The sequence below is a fragment of the Bombina bombina genome, chromosome 4, assembly GCF_027579735.1.
Source record: "Bombina bombina isolate aBomBom1 chromosome 4, aBomBom1.pri, whole genome shotgun sequence".
Classification (NCBI taxonomy): domain Eukaryota; kingdom Metazoa; phylum Chordata; class Amphibia; order Anura; family Bombinatoridae; genus Bombina; species Bombina bombina.
The window spans coordinates 780,875,312-780,894,619 of record NC_069502.1 but is presented as its reverse complement, the minus strand read 5'-3'; the positions used below and the strand labels follow the sequence as shown (position 1 = coordinate 780,894,619).

Genomic DNA, 19,308 nt, shown 5'->3' with positions numbered 1-19,308 from the left:
GCATCACAGATAAAAGAATTAGCAATTCTCAAGGCTTTAATTCTTTTCTGGATAATGTTGAGGGGACCCCTCCACCTTAATCAATTTTGATAAGGAGTCGTACCAGTAGGTAGCTGCTCCAGCATCCGCGGCAACGGCCACTGTCAGTTGAAACAGGTATCCTGTATGTTGAAACATCTTTCCTTTATTACCCATTCCCCAGTTTTCCATAACCAACACAGTTATAATACACGTTTTACCTCTAATTACCTTGTATCTAAGCTTCTGCTGACTGCCCTTTTATTTTATTTCTTTTGACAGACTTGCATTTTAGCCAAACAGGGCTCACTCCTAGGTCACTTCACGTGCATGAGCTCAATGTTATTTATATGAAACACATGAACTAATTCCCTCTAGTGGTCAAAATACATTCAGATTAAAGGCAGTCTTCAAGGTCTAAGAAATTAGTATATGAACCTCTTAGGTTTAGCTTCAAATTAAGAATACCTAGGGAACAAAGCAAAATTAGTGCTAAAAATACATTGGTAAGTTGTTTAAAATTACATGCCCTATTTAAATCACGAACGTTTTTTTGGACTTGACTGCCCCTTAAAGCGATCCTGAATTTCTTCATGGGAAGCTTCCAGAGAAAGGTCAGAAATGCTGTCACACCAGACTGCAGTAGCTACAATATGCAAGCTACACTGCCAGATGGACGAAACATGTAGCCTGCCAGGTGAAAGGATGGTCTGCAAAGGATTTCAAGCTTTCTGTCCATAGAATACTTGAACAAAGTGCTGTCCTCTAAAGGAATAGTAGTCCACCTAACTAGAGTGGAAATTGCTCCATTCACTTTGGAATAGGGTAACAAACCTCAGATTTTTCGGACAGAAAAACAGAATTTATGCCTACCTGATAAATTACTTTCTCCAACGGTGTGTCCGGTCCACGGCGTCATCCTTACTTGTGGGATATTCTCTTCCCCAACAGGAAATGGCAAAGAGTCCCAGCAAAGCTGGTCACATGATCCCTCCTAGGCTCCGCCCACCCCAGTCATTCGACCGACGGACAGGAGGAAATATATATAGGAGAAACCATATGATACCGTGGTGACTGTAGTTAGAGAAAATAATTCATCAGACCTGATTAAAAAACCAGGGCGGGCCGTGGACCGGACACACCGTTGGAGAAAGTAATTTATCAGGTAAGCATAAATTCTGTTTTCTCCAACATTGGTGTGTCCGGTCCACGGCGTCATCCTTACTTGTGGGAACCAATACCAAAGCTTTAGGACACGGATGAAGGGAGGGAGCAAATCAGGTCACCTAAACGGAAGGAACCACAGCTTGCAAAACCTTTCTCCCAAAAATAGCCTCCGAAGAAGCAAAAGTATCAAATTTGTAAAATTTGGCAAAAGTGTGCAGTGAAGACCAAGTCGCTGCCTTACATATCTGGTCAACAGAAGCCTCGTTCTTGAAGGCCCATGTGGAAGCCACAGCCCCAGTGGAGTGAGCTGTGATTCTTTCAGGAGGCTGCCGTCCGGCTGTCTCATAAGCCAATCGGATGATGCTTTTAAGCCAAAAGGAAAGAGGTAGAAGTCGCTTTTTGACCTCTGCTTTTACCAGAATAAACAACAAACAAGGAAGATGTTTGTCTGAAATCTTTAGTAGCCTCTAAATAGAACTTTAGAGCAGGGACAACGTCCAAATTGTGTAACAAACGTTCCTTCTTTGAAACTGGATTCGGACACAAAGAAGGTACAACTATCTCCTGGTTAATATTTTTGTTAGAAACAACTTTAGGAAGAAAACCAGGCTTAGTACGCAAAAACCACCTTATCTGCATGGAACACCAGATAAGGAGGAGAACACTGCAGAGCAGATAACTCTGAAACTCTTCTAGCAGAAGAAATTGCAACCAAAAACAAAACTTTCCAAGATATTAACTTAATATCTATGGAATGTAAGGGTTCAAACGGAACCCCTTGAAGAACTGAAAGAACTAGATTTAGACTCCAGGGAGGAGTCAAAGGTCTGTAAACAGGCTTGATCCTAACCAGAGCCTGAACAAATGCTTGAACATCTGGCACAGCTGCCAGTCTTTTGTGTAGTAAGACAGATAAAGCAGAGATCTGTCCCTTTAGAGAACTTGCAGATAATCCTTTCTCCAAACCTTCTTGAAGAAAGGAGAGAATCTTAGGAATTTTTATCTTATTCCATGGGAATCCTTTGGATTCACACCAACAGATATATTTTTTCCATATTTTATGGTAAATTTTTCTAGTTACAGGTTTTCTGGCCTGAACCAGAGTATCTATCACCGAATCTGAAAACCCACGCTTTGATAGAATCAAGCGTTCAATCTCCAAGCCGTCAGTTGGAGGGAGACCAGATTTGGGTGTTCGAATGGACCTTGAACAAGAAGGTCCTGTCTCAAAGGTAGCTTCCATGGTGGAGCCAATGACATATTCACCAGGTCTGCATACCAAGTCCTCCGTGGCCACGCAGGAGCTATCAAGATCACCGAGGCCCTCTCCTGATTGATCCTGGCTACCAGCCTGGGAATGAGAGGAAACGGTGGGAATACGTAAGCTAGGTTGAAAGTCCAAGGAGCTACTAGTGCATCTACTAGAGTCGCCTTGGGATCCCTGGATCTGGACCCGTAGCAAGGAACCTTGAAGTTCTGACGAGACGCCATCAGATCCATGTCTGGAATGCCCCATAATTGAGTTATTTGGGCAAAGATTTCCGGATGGAGTTCCCACTCCCCCGGATGGAATGTCTGACGACTCAGAAAATCCGCTTCCCAATTTTCCACTCCTGGGATGTGGATCGCAGACAAGTGGCAGGAGTGATCCTCCGCCCATTGAATTATTTTGGTCACTTCTTTCATCGCCAGGGAACTCTTTGTTCCCCCTTGATGATTGATATAAGCAACAGTCGTCATGTTGTCTGATTGGAACCTTATGAATTTGGCCTTTGCTAGTTGAGGCCAAGCTCTGAGAGCATTGAATATCGCTCTCAGTTCCAGAATGTTTATCGGGAGAAGAGACTCTTCCCGAGACCATAGACCCTGAGCTTTCAGGGATTCCCAGACCGCACCCCAGCCCACTAGACTGGCGTCGGTCGTGACAATGACCCACTCCGGCCTGCGGAAGCTCAGTCCCTGGGACAGATGGTCCAGGGTCAGCCATCAACGGAGTGAATCTCTGGTCTTTGATCTACTTGAATCATTGGAGACAAGTCTGTATAATCCCCATTCCACTGTTTGAGCATGCACAGTTGTAATGGTCTTAGATGAATTTGTGCAAAAGGAACTATGTCCATTGTTGCAACCATCAATCCTATTACTTCCATGCATAGCGCTATGGAAGGACGAGGAACAGAATGAAGCACTTGACAAGAGCTTAGAAGTTTTGATTTTCTGACCTCTGTCAGAAAAATCCTCATTTCTAAGGAATCTATTATTGTTCCCAAGAAGGGAACTCTTGTTGAGGGGGACAGAGAACTCTTTTCTTTGTTCACCTTCCATCCGTGAGATGTGAGAAAGGCTAGAACGATGTCCGTATGAGCCTTTGCCTTTGACAGGGACGACGCTTGTAATAGAATGTCGTCCAAGTAAGGTACTACTGCAATGCCCCTTGGTCTTAGAACCGCTAGAAGGGACCCTAGCACCTTTTTGAAAATCCTTGGAGCAGTGGCTAATCCGAATGGAAGAGCCACAAACTGGTAATGTTTGTCCAGAAAAGCGAACCTTAGGAACTGATGATGTTCCTTGTGGATAGGGATATGTAGGTACGCATCCTTTAGATCCACGGTAGTCATAAATTGACTTTCCTGGATGGTGGGTAGAATCGTTCGAATAGTTTCCATTTTGAACGATGGTACCCTGAGAAATTTGATTAGGATCTTCAAATCCAAAATTGGTCTGAACGTTCCCTCTTTTTTGGGAACTACGAACAGATTGGAATAAAATCCCATTCCTTGTTCCTTTATTGGAACTGGGTGTATCACTCCCATCTTTAACAGGTCTTCTACACAATGTAAGAATGCCTGTCTCTTTATTTGGTTTGAGGATAAGTGAGACTTGTGGAACCTTCCCCTTGGGGGTAGTTCCTTGAATTCCAGGAGATAACCTTGAGAAACTATTTCTAGCGTCCAAGGATCCTGAACATCTCTTGCCCAAGCCTGAGCAAAGAGAGAGAGTCTGCCCCCCACCAGATCCGGTCCCGGATCGGGGGCTACTCCTTCATGCTGTCTTGTTAGCAGTGGCAGGCTTCTTGGCCTGCTTACCTTTGTTCCAGCCTTGCATTGGTTTCCAGGCTGGTTTGGGTTGTGAGGCATTACCCTCTTGCTTAGAGGATGCAGAATTAGAGGCTGGTCCATTTCTGCGAAAGGGATGAAAATTAGGCTTATTTTTAGCCTTAAAAGACCTATCCTGTGGAAGGGCGTGGACCTTTCCCCCAGTAATGTCTGAAATAATCTCTTTCAAATCAGGTCCAAATAAAGTTTTACCTTTGAAAGGAATGTTAAGTAATTTTGTCTTGGATGACACATCCGCTGACCAAGACTTTAGCCAAAGCGCTCTGCGCGCCACAATAGCAAACCCTGAATTTTTCGCCGCAAATTTTGCTAATTGCAAAGCGGGATCTAAAATAAAAGAGTTAGCCAATTTAAGTGCGTGAACTCTGTCCATAACCTCCTTATATGGAGTTTCTCTACTGAGCGACTTTTCTAGTTCCTCGAACCAGAACCACGCTACCGTAGTGACAGGAACAATGCATGAAATTGGTTGTAGAAGGTAGCCTTGCTGTACAAAAATCTTTTTAAGCAAACCTTTCAATTTTTTATCCATAGGATCTTTGAAAGCACAACTATCTTCGATAGGAATAGTAGTGCGTTTGTTTAGAGTAGAAACTGCCCCCTCGACCTTGGGGACTGTCTGCCATAAGTCCTTTCTGGGGTCGACCATAGGAAATAATTTCTTAAATATAGGGGGAGGAACAAAAGGTATGCCGGGCTTTTCCCACTCTTTATTTACTATGTCCGCCACCCGCTTGGGTATAGGAAAAGCGTCGGGGGACACCGGAACCTCTAGGAACCTGTCCATCTTGCATAATTTCTCTGGAATGACCAAATTGTCACAATCATCCAGAGTAGATAACACCTCCTTAAGCAGTGCGCGGAGATGTTCTAATTTAAATTTAAATGTCACAACATCAGGTTCAGCTTGATGAGAAATTTTTCCTGAATCTGAAATTTCTCCCTCAGACAAAACCTCCCTCATGGCCCCTTCAGATTGGTGTGAGGGTATGACAGAACAATTATCATCAGCGTCCTCTTGCTCTTCAGTGTTTAAAACAGAGCAATCGCGCTTTCTCTGATAAGTAGGCATTTTGGATAAAAGATTTGCTATGGAGTTATCCATTACAGCCGTTAATTGTTGCATGGTAATAAGTATTGGCGCACTAGATGTACTAGGGGCCTCCTGCATGGGCAAAACTGGTGTAGACACAGTAGGAGATGATGTAGTATCATGTTTACTCCCCTCATTTGAGGAATCATCTTGGGCAATATCATTATTTGTGGCAGTACTGTCCTTACTTTGTTTGGACGCTATGGCACAATTATCACATAAATTTAAATGGGGAGACACATTGGCTTTCATACATATAGAACATAGCTTATTTGAAGGTACAGACATGTTAAACAGGCTTAAACTTGTCAACAATGCACAAAAAACGTTTTAAAATAAAACCGTTACTGTCACTTTAAATTTCAAACAGAAAACACTTTATTACTGAATATGTGAAAAAGTATGAAGGAATTGTTCAAAAATTACCAAATTTTCACCACAGTGTCTTAATGCCTTAAAAGTATTGCACACCAAATTTCAGAGCTTTAACCCTTAAAATAACGGAACCGGAGCCGTTTTTCAATTTAACCCCTATACAGTCCCAGATACAGTCTTTGCTAAGACCCAACCAAGCCCTGAGGGGAATACGATACCAAAGGACGCCTTCTAAAAGCTTTTTCAGAGATTCTTAGATCCTCACACATGCATCTGCATGCCCTGCTCTCAAAAAACAACTGCGCATTAATGGCGCGAAAATGAGGCTCAGTCTATGACTAGAAAGGCCCCCTGACTGAAAAAGGTGTCCAATACAGTGCCTGTCATTTTATAAACGTTCCCCAAGATTATAAATGTCAATTGTTAGCCTAAATTTGAATAATATGCACAAATAAAGCAATCGATTTAGCCCATAAAAATGTCTACCAGTTTTTTAGCCCATAATAAGCCCTTTATTCTGTTTGTTTTTGACTAAGAAAATGGCTTACCGGTCCCCATGAGGGGAAATGACAGCCTTCCAGCATTACACAGTCTTGTTAGAAATATGGCTAGTCATACCTTAAGCAGAAAAGTCTGCTAACTGTTTCCCCCAACTGAAGTTACTTCATCTCAACAGTCCTATGTGGAAACAGCAATCGATTTTAGTTACTGTCTGCTAAAATCATCTTCCTCTTACAAACAGAAATCTTCATCCTTTTCTGTTTCAGAGTAAATAGTACATACCAGCACTATTTTAAAATAACAAACACTTGATAGAAGAATAAAAACTACATTTAAACACCAAAAAACTCTTAACCATCTCCGTGGAGATGTTGCCTGTGCAACGGCAAAGAGAATGACTGGGGTGGGCGGAGCCTAGGAGGGATCATGTGACCAGCTTTGCTGGGACTCTTTGCCATTTCCTGTTGGGGAAGAGAATATCCCACAAGTAAGGATGACGCCGTGGACCGGACACACCAATGTTGGAGAAAGGAAACACGTTTTTTAATTTGGCGGAGGTAGCAAAATATCTGGACTGTTCCATTCCTTAGTGATTAAGTCAGAGACATAATCAGGTGCTGGGAATGTAGACTGCTGTTTAGAAGGTGCCTTAAAGATTTTTTTCTTAACATTGTTTTTCTGCCATATGAGGATCTTATACCTCCAAGGCTAATAACATTTTCCACATGAGAGTGTGTATATGTTCCAACCTGGAATTAAATGATACTTCCTCTGCTACATCAACAGCAATGAGCTACTGGGTTTCTAATAACTTGTCCTCAGAAGAGATTTCTGATTTCACTGTATCCCTGAGTTCTGCAGGGTATTTAGAACAACTGATAGGCCTAACACCTGTGAAGGATTCCCTTCTACCATTTGCAAGCATTTGTACTTAACTGGAGGTATGGCAGCTATCAGTTCAGTAATTGCAGAGTAGATATATTCTTTCAATTTAGAAGACAGGTCAAAACAACTGTCTTGGGGTGGGTGACACGGGTGGTTTATGAATCCCTGATCACTCTACTGTAGGGGGGCAGCATTGCATGCCCATGTCTAGAATGAGAAACTCAGAGCATCATTTGCATTGCTGAGGGGGGGAGGTTGCAAAAATCCTTACAAAGCAAACACAATTAAGAAAGGGTTAAATAGATCTCCCTCTTCCAGAGGGTCAGCAAGGTGCCCAGAGACATGGGCTGTACCAGCTTGCTCATAGGATTATCTATAGGTAGATAGCAACGTAGAACACTGTATAAGAGGCACACAAAGGACACAATGTAAAACTGAATTACATTCTAGAATATGCACTTGGAATGCTTGAAAATGACAGTTGCAGATAAGGATTTATATTTATACAACTATACTGCATGTAGGCAAGATGGACACCGTCTGTGGGGAGAAGGCACTCTATTTGAGTATCAACCCCTAAGCTCCCAGGAGAAGAATATAAAAAAGAAAAATGTTACCACCAAAATAAGCTGAAACTCCTTTACTGCCAAGAGAGACAAGAGCTCCTGTTTGTGCAAAAGCGGAGATAAGTACCTCAATTTCAATAATTTTAATAGAAGTGCTTATAACTGATGAATGTGATTTGGTGTATGTGACTATGAACCCAGGCTATGTGAAACATGTTTATGGTCAAAGTGGGCTTTGATATTCCATAGTACTTACCTGATAGCATCTTTGTCTGCAGTGCTCACCTCAGCTGCAGAAGAATGCATGGATCCATCCTAGGCAGTGCAAGCACACTGTGCCAAGGATCTGTTAAGGATTTAATAAGGAGTAGCACACTGTGGATCTGGGCACTGGCGAGGCATGCCCACATTTCACTGGGCATGGTGGCATCTCCATATTGGCATCACAGCCTGGATGAAACTACTGTCTTACCCTTCTGTCCGTATAAGTGCTCTAGGGAAGATGGAGTCTCAGATTCCCTATCAAACAATGGTGTAGCTCAGCCGTTTAGAAATCACCTAAGAGATTATGGAATGTTTAAAAGCTCTGCTATTTGGATGTTTTTCCCTCATACTAGTCAACTGGAATATAATCAAAAATGTGATGCTTGTGGACACACCATCTTATGAAAGAAATTCATTTTCTGTTCTGATGCAGCCTCAAATCAGTTAGTTACTAACTACAATTCACCAACTAATTTGTTTTCAGAAATTCAAATATGTTGTTACTTACCTGATTTGTGGGACCAGCTAATGATGCTGAAATAGATTCTTCCAGCTCCTCTGGCAACATGGAAACATTCTCTCGAGGAACAACTGCCATCAATCCACTCCTTTTACTGAAAAAAATTGGCAAGCCTGCACATGAGCCAGCTCCTAAGATGTTATCTCCTGTATTAAGAAATAAAAAGAAATGAAACACACACACACGATAAAACAAACTCAACATTACAATAGATTTATATATATATATATATATATATATACACACATATATATATATATATATATACACATATATATATATATATATATATACATATATACATATATACATATATACATATATACATACATATATACACAAATAAAAATAGCGGCTGATTATTTTAAGTGAGACACATAATCTATGTTTGTTAATGCAAGTCCATCTACAGGCCTGCCATTAGGGGGTATGGTAGCTGGTAACTGAGCTCCCAGGAACACCTGAGCATGGATTCTGTTATCAGATGTATTGATGCACTGCATCTTGGTTTTGCAGCCTGATAGCACATATAAGCTGGACATAGCATACCATCTAATAATAAATAGCACTGATAACCAAGTCCAAGCCCAGGTGTTCCTGGGAGCTCAGTTAACTACGATACCCCAATGGCAGGCCTGTAGATGGACTTGCATAAACAAACATATATGATTAGTGAAATGGAAAATGTGATCTTTAAGTGGCAAGTAAAACTTCATAGTTTAACTGAAGTACACAGAGCTAAATTACTTTTGATTTGCTCATAGAAGTCAGTGATACATACAATCAATCTGCTTGCTAATTGCCGTCAGAAATTATTTATTGCATTTTGATAAATTAAAGCTATGCAGTATAGGAGACTAGTATCAATATTCTCTAGCAGTGGATAACAATGCTCTAACCATTAGGTGGCGCTGTTAGACATGCATACAACTACCCAGTATTTGAAGTCCAGTAAATATATGAGCTTAAAAATTAAAGCAAATGAATAAATCTAGCATTGATATTCCAGCATGTCCTTTTATATATATATATATATATATATATATATATATATATATATATATATATATATATATATATATATATATATATATATATATATATATATATATATATATATACACATACACACACATTTTTCTTTTAACTCTTATCTGTTAAGTGTACCAAGTAAGAGTGTTTTTAGTGAAGTGGCAATAATATATAAATAAAATAGAAGCTGTTTAACAGGAAAACATGCTGAAATGTTATGCTTTCTGCACTATAATGTTGTTCTACTTAACTGGGAGTATTGAAGAAATTATGTAGTGTCTAACTTTGCAGTAGTGACTTAAATTTAATGTTATATCAGTGTGCAGTTATTTATGCCATTTTTATATGTTTTGGGAAGCCATTTAATAAGTTAATTTTCAAGCACTTTATTTTTCCTAGTTGTTTACTTTTAATGTTTAAAATTGTAATAAACATGTTCAGTTTATAACAGATTTGTCTAGAAATTGTGTTGATTTTTCCAAACTTTAAATGTACAGAATATCGGCAACCGTTACTGGTTATCAGCCTGAAAGGCGGTCAATAATCGGTAGCTGTACTGAAAAAACGATATTGGTCTATCCCTTAAATATACACACACACACTATATATAATATATAATTTATGCTTACCTGATAAATTTATTTCTCTTGTAGTGTATCCAGTCCACGGATCATCAATTACTTGTGGGATATTCTCCTTCCCAACAGGAAGTTGCAAGAGGATCACCCACAGCAGAGCTGCTATATAGCTCCTCACCTCACTGCCATTTCCAGTCATTCGACCGAAACAAGCCGAGAAAGGAGAAACCATAGGGTGCAGTGGTGACTGTAGTTTAATTAAAATTTACACCTGCCTTAAAAGGACAGGGCGGGCCATGGACTGGATACACTACAAGAGAAATAAATTTATCAGGTAAGCATAAATTATGTTTTCTCTTGTTAAGTGTATCCAGTCCACGGATCATCCATTACTTGTCGGATACCAATACCAAAGCTAAAGTACACGGATGATGGGAGGGACAAGGCAGGAACTTAAAAGGAAGGAACCACTGCCTGAAGCACCTTTACCCAAAAACAGCCTCCGAAGAAGCAAAAGTATCAAATTTGTAAAATTTGGAAAAAGTATGAAGCGAAGACCAAGTCGCAGCCTTGCAAATCTGTTCAACAGAGGCCTCATTTTTAAAGGCCCAGGTGGAAGCCACAGCTCTAGTAGAATGAGCTGTAATCCTTTCAGGAGGCTGCTGTCCAGCAGTCTCATAGGCTAAACGGATTATACTCCTAAGCCAAAAAGAAAGAGAGGTTGCCGAGGCCTTTTGACCTCTCCTCTGTCCAGAGTAAACAACAAATAGGTTAGATGTTTGACGAAAATCTTTAGTAGCCTGTAAGTAAAACTTCAAGGCACGGACTACTTCTAGATTATGCAAAAGACGTTCCTTCTTTGAAGAAGGATTAGGACATAATGATGGAACAACAATCTCTTGATGGATATTCTTGTTAGAAACCACCTTGGGTAAAAACCCAGGTTTTGTACGCAGAACAACTTTATCTGAATGAAAGATCAGATAAGGAGAATCACAATGTAAGGCAGATAACTCCGAGACTCTTCGAGCCGAGGAAATAGCCATCAAAAAAAGAACTTTCCATGAAAGAAGTTTGATATCAATAGAATGAAGGGGTTCAAACAGAACCCCTTGAAGAACTTTAAGAACCAAGTTTAAGCTCCATGGAGGAGCAACAGGTTTAAACACAGGCTTAATTCTAACTAAAGTCTGACAAAATGCCTGAACGTCTGGAACTTCTGCCAGACGCTTGTGTAAAAGAATAGACAGAGCAGAAATCTGTCCCTTTAAAGAACTAGCTGATAATCCTTTGTCCAAACCCTCTTGGAGGAAGGACAATATCCTAGGAATCCTAACCCTACTCCATGAGTAATTCTTGGATTCACACCAATGAAGATATTTACGCCATATCTTGTGGTAAATTTTCCTGGTGACAGGCTTTCGTGCCTGTATTAAGGTATCAATTACTGACTCGGAGAAGCCACGCTTTGATAGGATCAAGCGTTCAATCTCCATGCAGTCAGTCTCAGAGAAAGTAGATTCGGATGATTGAAAGGACCTTGTATTAGAAGGTCTTGTCTCAGAGGCAGAGTCCATGGTGGAAAGGATATGTCCACTAGGTCTGCATACCAGGTCCTGCGTGGCCACGCAGGCGCTATCAATATCACCGATGCTCTCTCCTGTTTGATTTTGGCAATCAGGCGAGGGAGCAGAGGAAACGGTGGAAGCACATAAGCCAGGTTGAAGAACCAAGGCGCTGCTAGAGCATTTGGGTCCCTGGACCTGGATACGTAACAAGGAAGCTTGGCGTTCTGGCGAGACGCCATGAGATCCAATTCTGGTTTGCCCCAACGGAGAACCAATTGAGCAAAACACCTCCGGATGGAGTTCCCACTCCCCAGGATGAAAAGTCTGACGACTTAGAAAATCCGCCTCCCAGTTCTCTACACCTGGGATATGGATCGCTGACAGGTGGCAAGAGTGAGTCTCTGCCCAGCGAATTATCTTGGAGACTTCTGACATCGCTAGGGAACTCCTGGTTCCCCCTTGATGGTTGATGTAAGCCACAGTCGTGATGTTGTCCGACTGAAATCTGATGAACCTCAGTGTTGCTAGCTGTGGCCAAGCTAGAAGAGCATTGAATATTGCTCTTAACTCCAGAATATTTATTGGGAGGAGTTTCTCCTCCTGAGTCCATGAACCCTGAGCCTTCAGGGAGTTCCAGACTGCACCCCAACCTAGAAGGCTGGCATCTGTTGTTACAATTGTCCAATCTAGTCTGCGAAAGGTCATACCCTTGGACAGATGGACCCGAGATAACCACCAGAGAAGAGAAACTCTGGTTTCCTGATCCAGATTTAGTAGAGGGGACAAATCTGTGTAATCCCCATTCCACTGACTGAGCATGCATAATTGCAGCGGTCTGAGATGCAGGCGCGCAAATGGCACTATGTCCATCGCCGCTACCATTAAGCCGATTACTTCCATGCACTGAGCCACAGTGGGGCGCGGAATGGAGTGAAGAACACGGCAAGCATTTAGAAGTTTTGATAACCTGGACTCAGTCAGGTAAATTTTCATTTCTACAGAATCTATTAGAGTCCCTAGGAAGGAAACCCTTGTGAGAGGAGATAGAGAACTCTTCTTCGTTCACTTTCCACCCATGCAACCTCAGGAATGCCAGAACTATCTCTGTATGAGATTTGGCAATTTGAAAGCTTGACGCCTGTATCAGGATGTCGTCCAGGTATGGGAGCCACCGCTATGCCTCGCGGCCTTAGAACCGCCAGAAGTGAGCCCAGAACCTTTGTAAAAATTCTTGGGGCTGTAGCCAACCCGAATGGAAGAGCTACAAATTGGTAATGCCTGTCTAGATAGGCAAACCTCAGGAACTGATGATGATTCTTGTGAATCGGAATGTGAAGGTAGGCATCCTTTAAGTCCACTGTGGTCATGTACTGACCCTCTTGGATCATGGGTAAAATGGTTCAAATAGTTTCCATCTTGAATGACGGAACTCTGAGGAATTTGTTTAGGATTTTTAAATCCAAAATTGATCTGAAGGTTCCCTCTTTTTTGGGAACCACAAACAGATTTGAATAAAACCCCTGTCCTTGTTCCGTCCGCGGAACTGGATGGATCACGTACAAGGAGATCTTGTACGCAGCTTAGGAATGCCTCTTTCTTTATCTGGTTTGCAGAGAATCTTGAAAGGTGAAATCTCCCTTGTGGAGGAGAAGTTTTGAAGTACAGAAGATATCCCTGAGATATGATCTCCAACGCCCAGGGATCCTGAACATCTCTTGCCCACGCCTGGGCGAAGAGAGAGAGTCTGCCCCCTACTAGATCCGTTGTCGGATAGGGGGCCGCTCCTTCATGCTGTCTTAGAGGCAGCAGCAGGCTTTCTGGCCTGCTTGCCCTTGTTCCAGGACTGGTTAGGTTTCCAGGCCTGCTTGGTTTGAGCAAAAGTTCCCTCTTGTTTTGAAGCAGAGGAAGTTGATGCTGCACTTGCCTTGAAATTTCGAAAGGCATGAAAAATTAGACTGTTTGGCCTTTGATTTGGCCCTGTCCTGAGGAAGGGTATGACCCTTACCTCCAGTAATGTCAGCAATAATTTCTTTCAAACCAGGCCCGAATAAGGTCTGCCCCTTGAAAGGAATGTTGAGTAATTTAGTCTTCGACGTCACATCAGCTGACCAGGATTTGAGCCATAGCGCCCTACGCGCCTGGATGGCGAATCCGGAATTCTTAGCCGTTAGTTTAGTCAAATGAACAATGGCATCAGAAACAAATGAGTTAGCTAGCTTAAGTGTTCTAAGCTTGTCAACAATTTCAGTCAATGGAGCTGTATGGATGGCCTCTTCCAGGGCCTCAAACCAGAATGCCGCCGCAGCAGTGACAGGCGCAATGCATGCAAGGGGCTGTAAAATAAAACCTTGTTGAATAAACATTTTCTTAAGGTAACCCTCTAATTTTTTATCCATTGGATCTGAAAAAGCACAACTGTCCTCAACCGGGATAGTGGTACGCTTTGCTAAAGTAGAAACTGCTCCCCCCACCTTAGGGACTGTCTGCCATAAGTCCCGTGTAGTGGCATCTATTGGAAACATTTTTCTAAATATAGGAGGTGGGGAAAAGGGCACACCGGGTCTATCCCACTCCTTACTAATAATTTCTGTAAGCCTTTTAGGTATTGGAAAAACATCAGTACTCACCGGCACTGCATAGTATTTATCCAGCCTACACAATTTCTCTGGCACTGCAATTGTGTCACAGTCATTCAGAGCAGCTAATACCTCCCCAAGTAATACACGGAGGTTCTCAAGCTTAAATTTAAAATTAGAAATCTCTGAATCAGGTCTCCCCGATTCAGAGACGTCACCCACAGACTGAAGCTCTCCGTCCTCAGGTTCTGCATATTGTGACGCAGTATCAGACATGGCTCTTACAGCATCTACGCGCTCTGTATCTCGTCTAACCCCAGAGCTATCGCGCTTGCCTCAATTCAGGTAATCTGGATAATACCTCTGACTGGGTATTATTCATGATTGCAGCCATGTCCTGCAAAGTAATCGCTATGGGCGTCTCTGATGTACTTGGCGCCATATTAGCATGCGTCCCTTGAGCGGGAGGCGAAGGGTCCGACACGTGGGGAGAGTTAGTCGGCATAACTTCCCCCTCGACAGACCCCTCTGGTGACAATTCTTTTATAGATAAAGACTGATCTTTACTGTTTAAGGTGAAATCAATACATTTAGTACACATTCTCCTATGGGGCTCCACCATGGCTTTTAAACATAATGAACAAGTATCATCTGTTTCAGACATGATAGTACAGACTAGCAATGAGACTAGCAAGCTTGGAAAACACTTTAAACCAAGTTAACAAGCAATATAAAAAACGTTACTGTGCATTTAAGAGAAACAAATTGACAAAATTTGAAATAACAGTGAAAAAAGGCAGTTACACTAACGAAATTTTTACAGTGTATGTAACAAGTTAGCAGAGCATTGCACCCACTTGCAAATGGATGATTAACCCGTTAATACCAAAAACGGAATAAAAAATGACAAAAACTTTTTTAAAACACAGTCACAACAACTGCCACAGGTCTACCGTGGTTGTTACCCTCCTCAAACACGACTTTTGAAGCCTTTTGAGCCCTTCAGAGATGTCCTGTATCATGCAGAAAGAAGCCGAGTGTCTCTGTCTGTAATTCTAGCTGTGCAGAAAAGAGCTAAAATAGGCCCCTCCCACTCATATTACAACAGTGGAAAGCCTCAGGAAACTGTTTCTAGGCAAAAATCAAGCCAGCCAAAAAACTAGGCCCCAATAAGTTTTTGTCACCAAACATATATAAAAACGATTAACATGCCAGCAAACGTTTTATATTACATTTGTATAAGAGTATGTATCTCTGTTAATAAGCCTGATACCAGTCGCTATTAAATCACTGCATTTAGGCTTAACTTACATTAATCCGGTATCAGCAGCATTTTTCTAGCAAATTCCATCCCTAGAAATATGTTAACTGCACATACCTTATTGCAGGAAAACCTGCACGCCATTCCCCCTCTGAAGTTACCTCACTCCTCAGAATATGTGAGAACGGCAGTGGATCTTAGTTACTTCTGCTAAGATCATATAAATCACAGGCAGATTCTTCTTCTAATGCTGCCTGGGATAAAACAGTACACTCCGGTACCATTTGAAAATAAACTTTTGATTGAAGTTAAAAAACTAACTATAATACACCACTCTCCTCTTACTACCTTCATCTTTGTTGAGAGTTGCAAGAGAATGACTGGGTATGGCAGTGAGGGGAGGAGCTATATAGCAGCTCTGCTATGGGTGATCCTCTTGCAACTTCCTGTTGGGAAGGAGAATATCCCACAAGTAATGGATGATCCGTGGACTGGATACACTTAACAAGAGAAAACAAAATTTATGCTTACCTGATAAATTTATTTCTCTTGTAGTGTATCCAGTCCACGGATCATCCATTACTTGTGGGATATTCTCCTTCCCAACAGGAAGTTGCAAGAGGATCACCCACAGCAGAGCTGCTATATAGCTCCTCCCCTAACTGTCATATCCAGTCATTCGACCGAAAACAAACAGAGAAAGGAGAAACCATAGGGTGCAGTGGTGACTGTAGTTTAATTAAAATTTAGACCTGCCTTAAAAGGACAGGGCGGGCCGTGGACTGGATACACTCTTGTTAAGTGTATCCATTCCACGGATCATCCATTACTTGTGGGATACCAATACCAAAGCTAAAGTACACGGATGATGGGAGGGACAAGGCAGGATTAAGCGGAAGGAACCACTGCCTGAAGAACCTTTCTCCCAAACACAGCCTCCGAAGAAGCAAAAGTATCAAATTTGTAAAATTTTGAAAAAGTGTGAAGCAAAGACCAAGTCGCATCCTTGCAAATCTGTTTAACAGAGGACTCATTTTTGAAGGCCCAGGTGGAAGCCACAGCTCTAGTAGAATGAGCTGTAATCCTTTCAGGGGGCTGCTGTCCAGCAGTCTCATAGGCTAGGCTTATTACGCTCCGAAGCCAAAAGGAAAGAGAGGTTGCCAAAGCTTTTTGACCTCTCCTCTGTCCAGAGTAAACGACAAACAGGGAAGATGTTTGGCGAAAATCCTTAGTAGCTTGTAAGTATAACTTCAAGGCACGGACTACGTCCAGATTATGTAAAAGACGTTCCTTCTTTGAAGAAGGATTAGGGCACAACGATGGAACAACAATCTCTTGATTGATATTCTTGTTAGAAAACACCTTAGGTAAAAACCCAGGTTTGGTACGCAGAACTACCTTATCTGCATGAAAAATTAGATAGGGAGAATCACATTTTAAGGCAGATAGCTCAGAGACTCTCCGAGCCGAGGAAATAGCCATCAAAAACAGAACTTTCCAAGATAAAAGTTTAATATCAATGGAATGAAGGGGTTCAAACGGAACTCCTTGAAGAACCTTAAGAACCAAGTTTAAGCTCCACGGGGGAGCAACAGGTTTAAACACAGGCTTAAATCTAACCAAAGCCTGGCAAAATGCCTGGACGTCTGGAACCTCTGCCAGACGCTTGTGCAAAAGAATAGACAGAGCAGAAACCTGTCCCTTTAAGGAACTAGCTGATAATCCTTTGTCCAAGCCCTCTTGGAGAAAAGACAATATTCTAGGAATCCTAACTTTACTCCATGAGTAAGTCTTGGATTCACACCAATAAAGATATTTACTCCATATCTTGTGGTAGATTTTCCTGGTAACAGGCTTTCGTGCCTGTATTAAAGTATCAATGACTGACTCGGAGAAGCCCTCACTTTGATAGAATCAAGCGTTCAATCTCCATGCAGTCAGTCTCAGAGAAATTAGATTTGGATGATTGAAAGGACCTTGTATCAGAAGGTCCTGTCTTAGAGGCACAGTCCATGGTGGAAAGGATGACATGTCCACTAGGTCTGCATACCAAGTCCTGCGTGGCCACGCAGGTGCTATCAGAATCACTGATGCTCTCTCCTGTTTGATTTTGGCAATCAGTCGAGGGAGCAGAGGAAACGGTGGAAACACATAAGCCAGGTTGAAGAACCAAGGCGCTGCTAGCGCATCTATCAGCGTCGCTTCTGGGTCCCTGGACCTGGATCCGTAACAAGGAAGCTTGGCATTCTGGCGAGACGCCATGAGATCCAACTCTGGTTTGCCCCAACGATGAATCAACTGAGCAAACACCTCCGGATGGAGTTCCCACTCCCCCGGATGGAAAGTCTGACGACTTAGAAAATCTGCCTCCTAGTTCTCCACGCCTGGGATATGGATTGCTGACAGGTGGCAAGAGTGGTACTCTGCCTAGCAAATTATTTTTGAGACTTCTAACATCGCTAGGGAACTCCTGGTTCCCCCTTGATGGTTGATGTAAGCCACAGTCGTGATGTTGTCCGACTGAAATCTGATGAACCTCAGTGTTGCTAACTGAGGCCAAGCCAGAAGAGCATTGAATATCGCTCTTAACTCCAGAATATTTATTGGAAGGTGTTTCTCCTCCTGAGTCCACGATCCCTGTGCCTTCAGGGAATTCCAGACTGCACCCCAACCTAGAAGGCTGGCATCTGTTACAATTGTCCAATCTGGCCTGCGAAAGGTCATACCCTTGGACAGGTGTACCCGAGACAACCACCAGAGAAGAGAATCTCTGGTCTCTTGATCCAGATTTAGCAGAGGGGATAAATCTGTGTAATCCCCATTCCACTGACTCAGCATGCATAATTGCAGCGGTCTGAGATGAAGGCCCGCAAATGGCACTATGTCCATTGCCGCTACCATTAAGCCGATTACCTCCATACACTGAGCTACCGAAGGGCGCGGAATGCAGTGAAGAATACGGCAAGCATTTAGAAGTTTTGATAACCTGGACTCCGTCAGGTAAATTTTCATTTCTACAGAATCTATAAGAGTCCCTAAGAAGGAGACTCTTGTGAGTGGGGATAGAGAACTCTTTTCCTCGTTCACTTTCCACCCGTGCGACCTCAGAAATGCCAGAACTATCTCTGTATGAGACTTGGCAACTTGAAAGCTTGACGCCTGTATCAGGATGTCGTCTAGATACGGAGCCACCGCTATGCCTCGCGGTCTTAGAACCGCCAGAAGTGAGCCCAGAACCTTTGTAAAGATTCTCAGGGCTGTAGCCAAACCGAAGGGAAGAGCTACAAATTGGTAATGCCTAGAAAGGCAAACCTTAGAAACCGATGATGATCTTTGTGAATCGGTATGTGAAGGTAGGCATCCTTTAAGTCCACTGTGGTCATGTACCAACCTTCTTGGATCATGGGTAGGATGGTCCGAATAGTTTCCATTTTGAAAGATGGAACTCTGAGGAATTTGTTTAAGATCTTTAGATCCCAAATTGGTCTGAAGGTTCCCTCGTTTTTGGGAACCACAAACAGATTTGAATAAAAACCCTGTCCTTGTTCCGTCCGCGGAACTGGATGGATCACTCCCATAACTAGGAGGTCTTGCACACAGCGTAGGAATGCCTCTTTCTTTATCTGATTTGCAGATAGCCTTGAAAGATGAAATCTCCCTTGTGGAGGGAAAGCTTTGAAGTCCAGAAGATATCCCTGAGATATGATCTCCAACGCCCAGGGATCCTGAACATCTCTTGCCCACGCCTGGGCGAAGAGAGAAAGTCTGCCCCCTACTAGATCCGTCGC

General features: G+C 42.4%; 1 protein-coding gene across 1 annotated transcript in view; it reads right to left on the bottom strand.

The window, feature by feature from the left end:
* NUP133 (nucleoporin 133) overlaps positions 1-19,308 on the bottom strand; it is a 750,179-nt gene that overhangs the window by 493,981 nt on the left and 236,890 nt on the right. Inside the window, exon 10 of the mRNA XM_053712280.1 lies at positions 8,494-8,651. Coding sequence (XP_053568255.1) covers positions 8,494-8,651 — 158 coding nt within the window. The remainder of the gene's footprint in view (positions 1-8,493; positions 8,652-19,308) is intronic.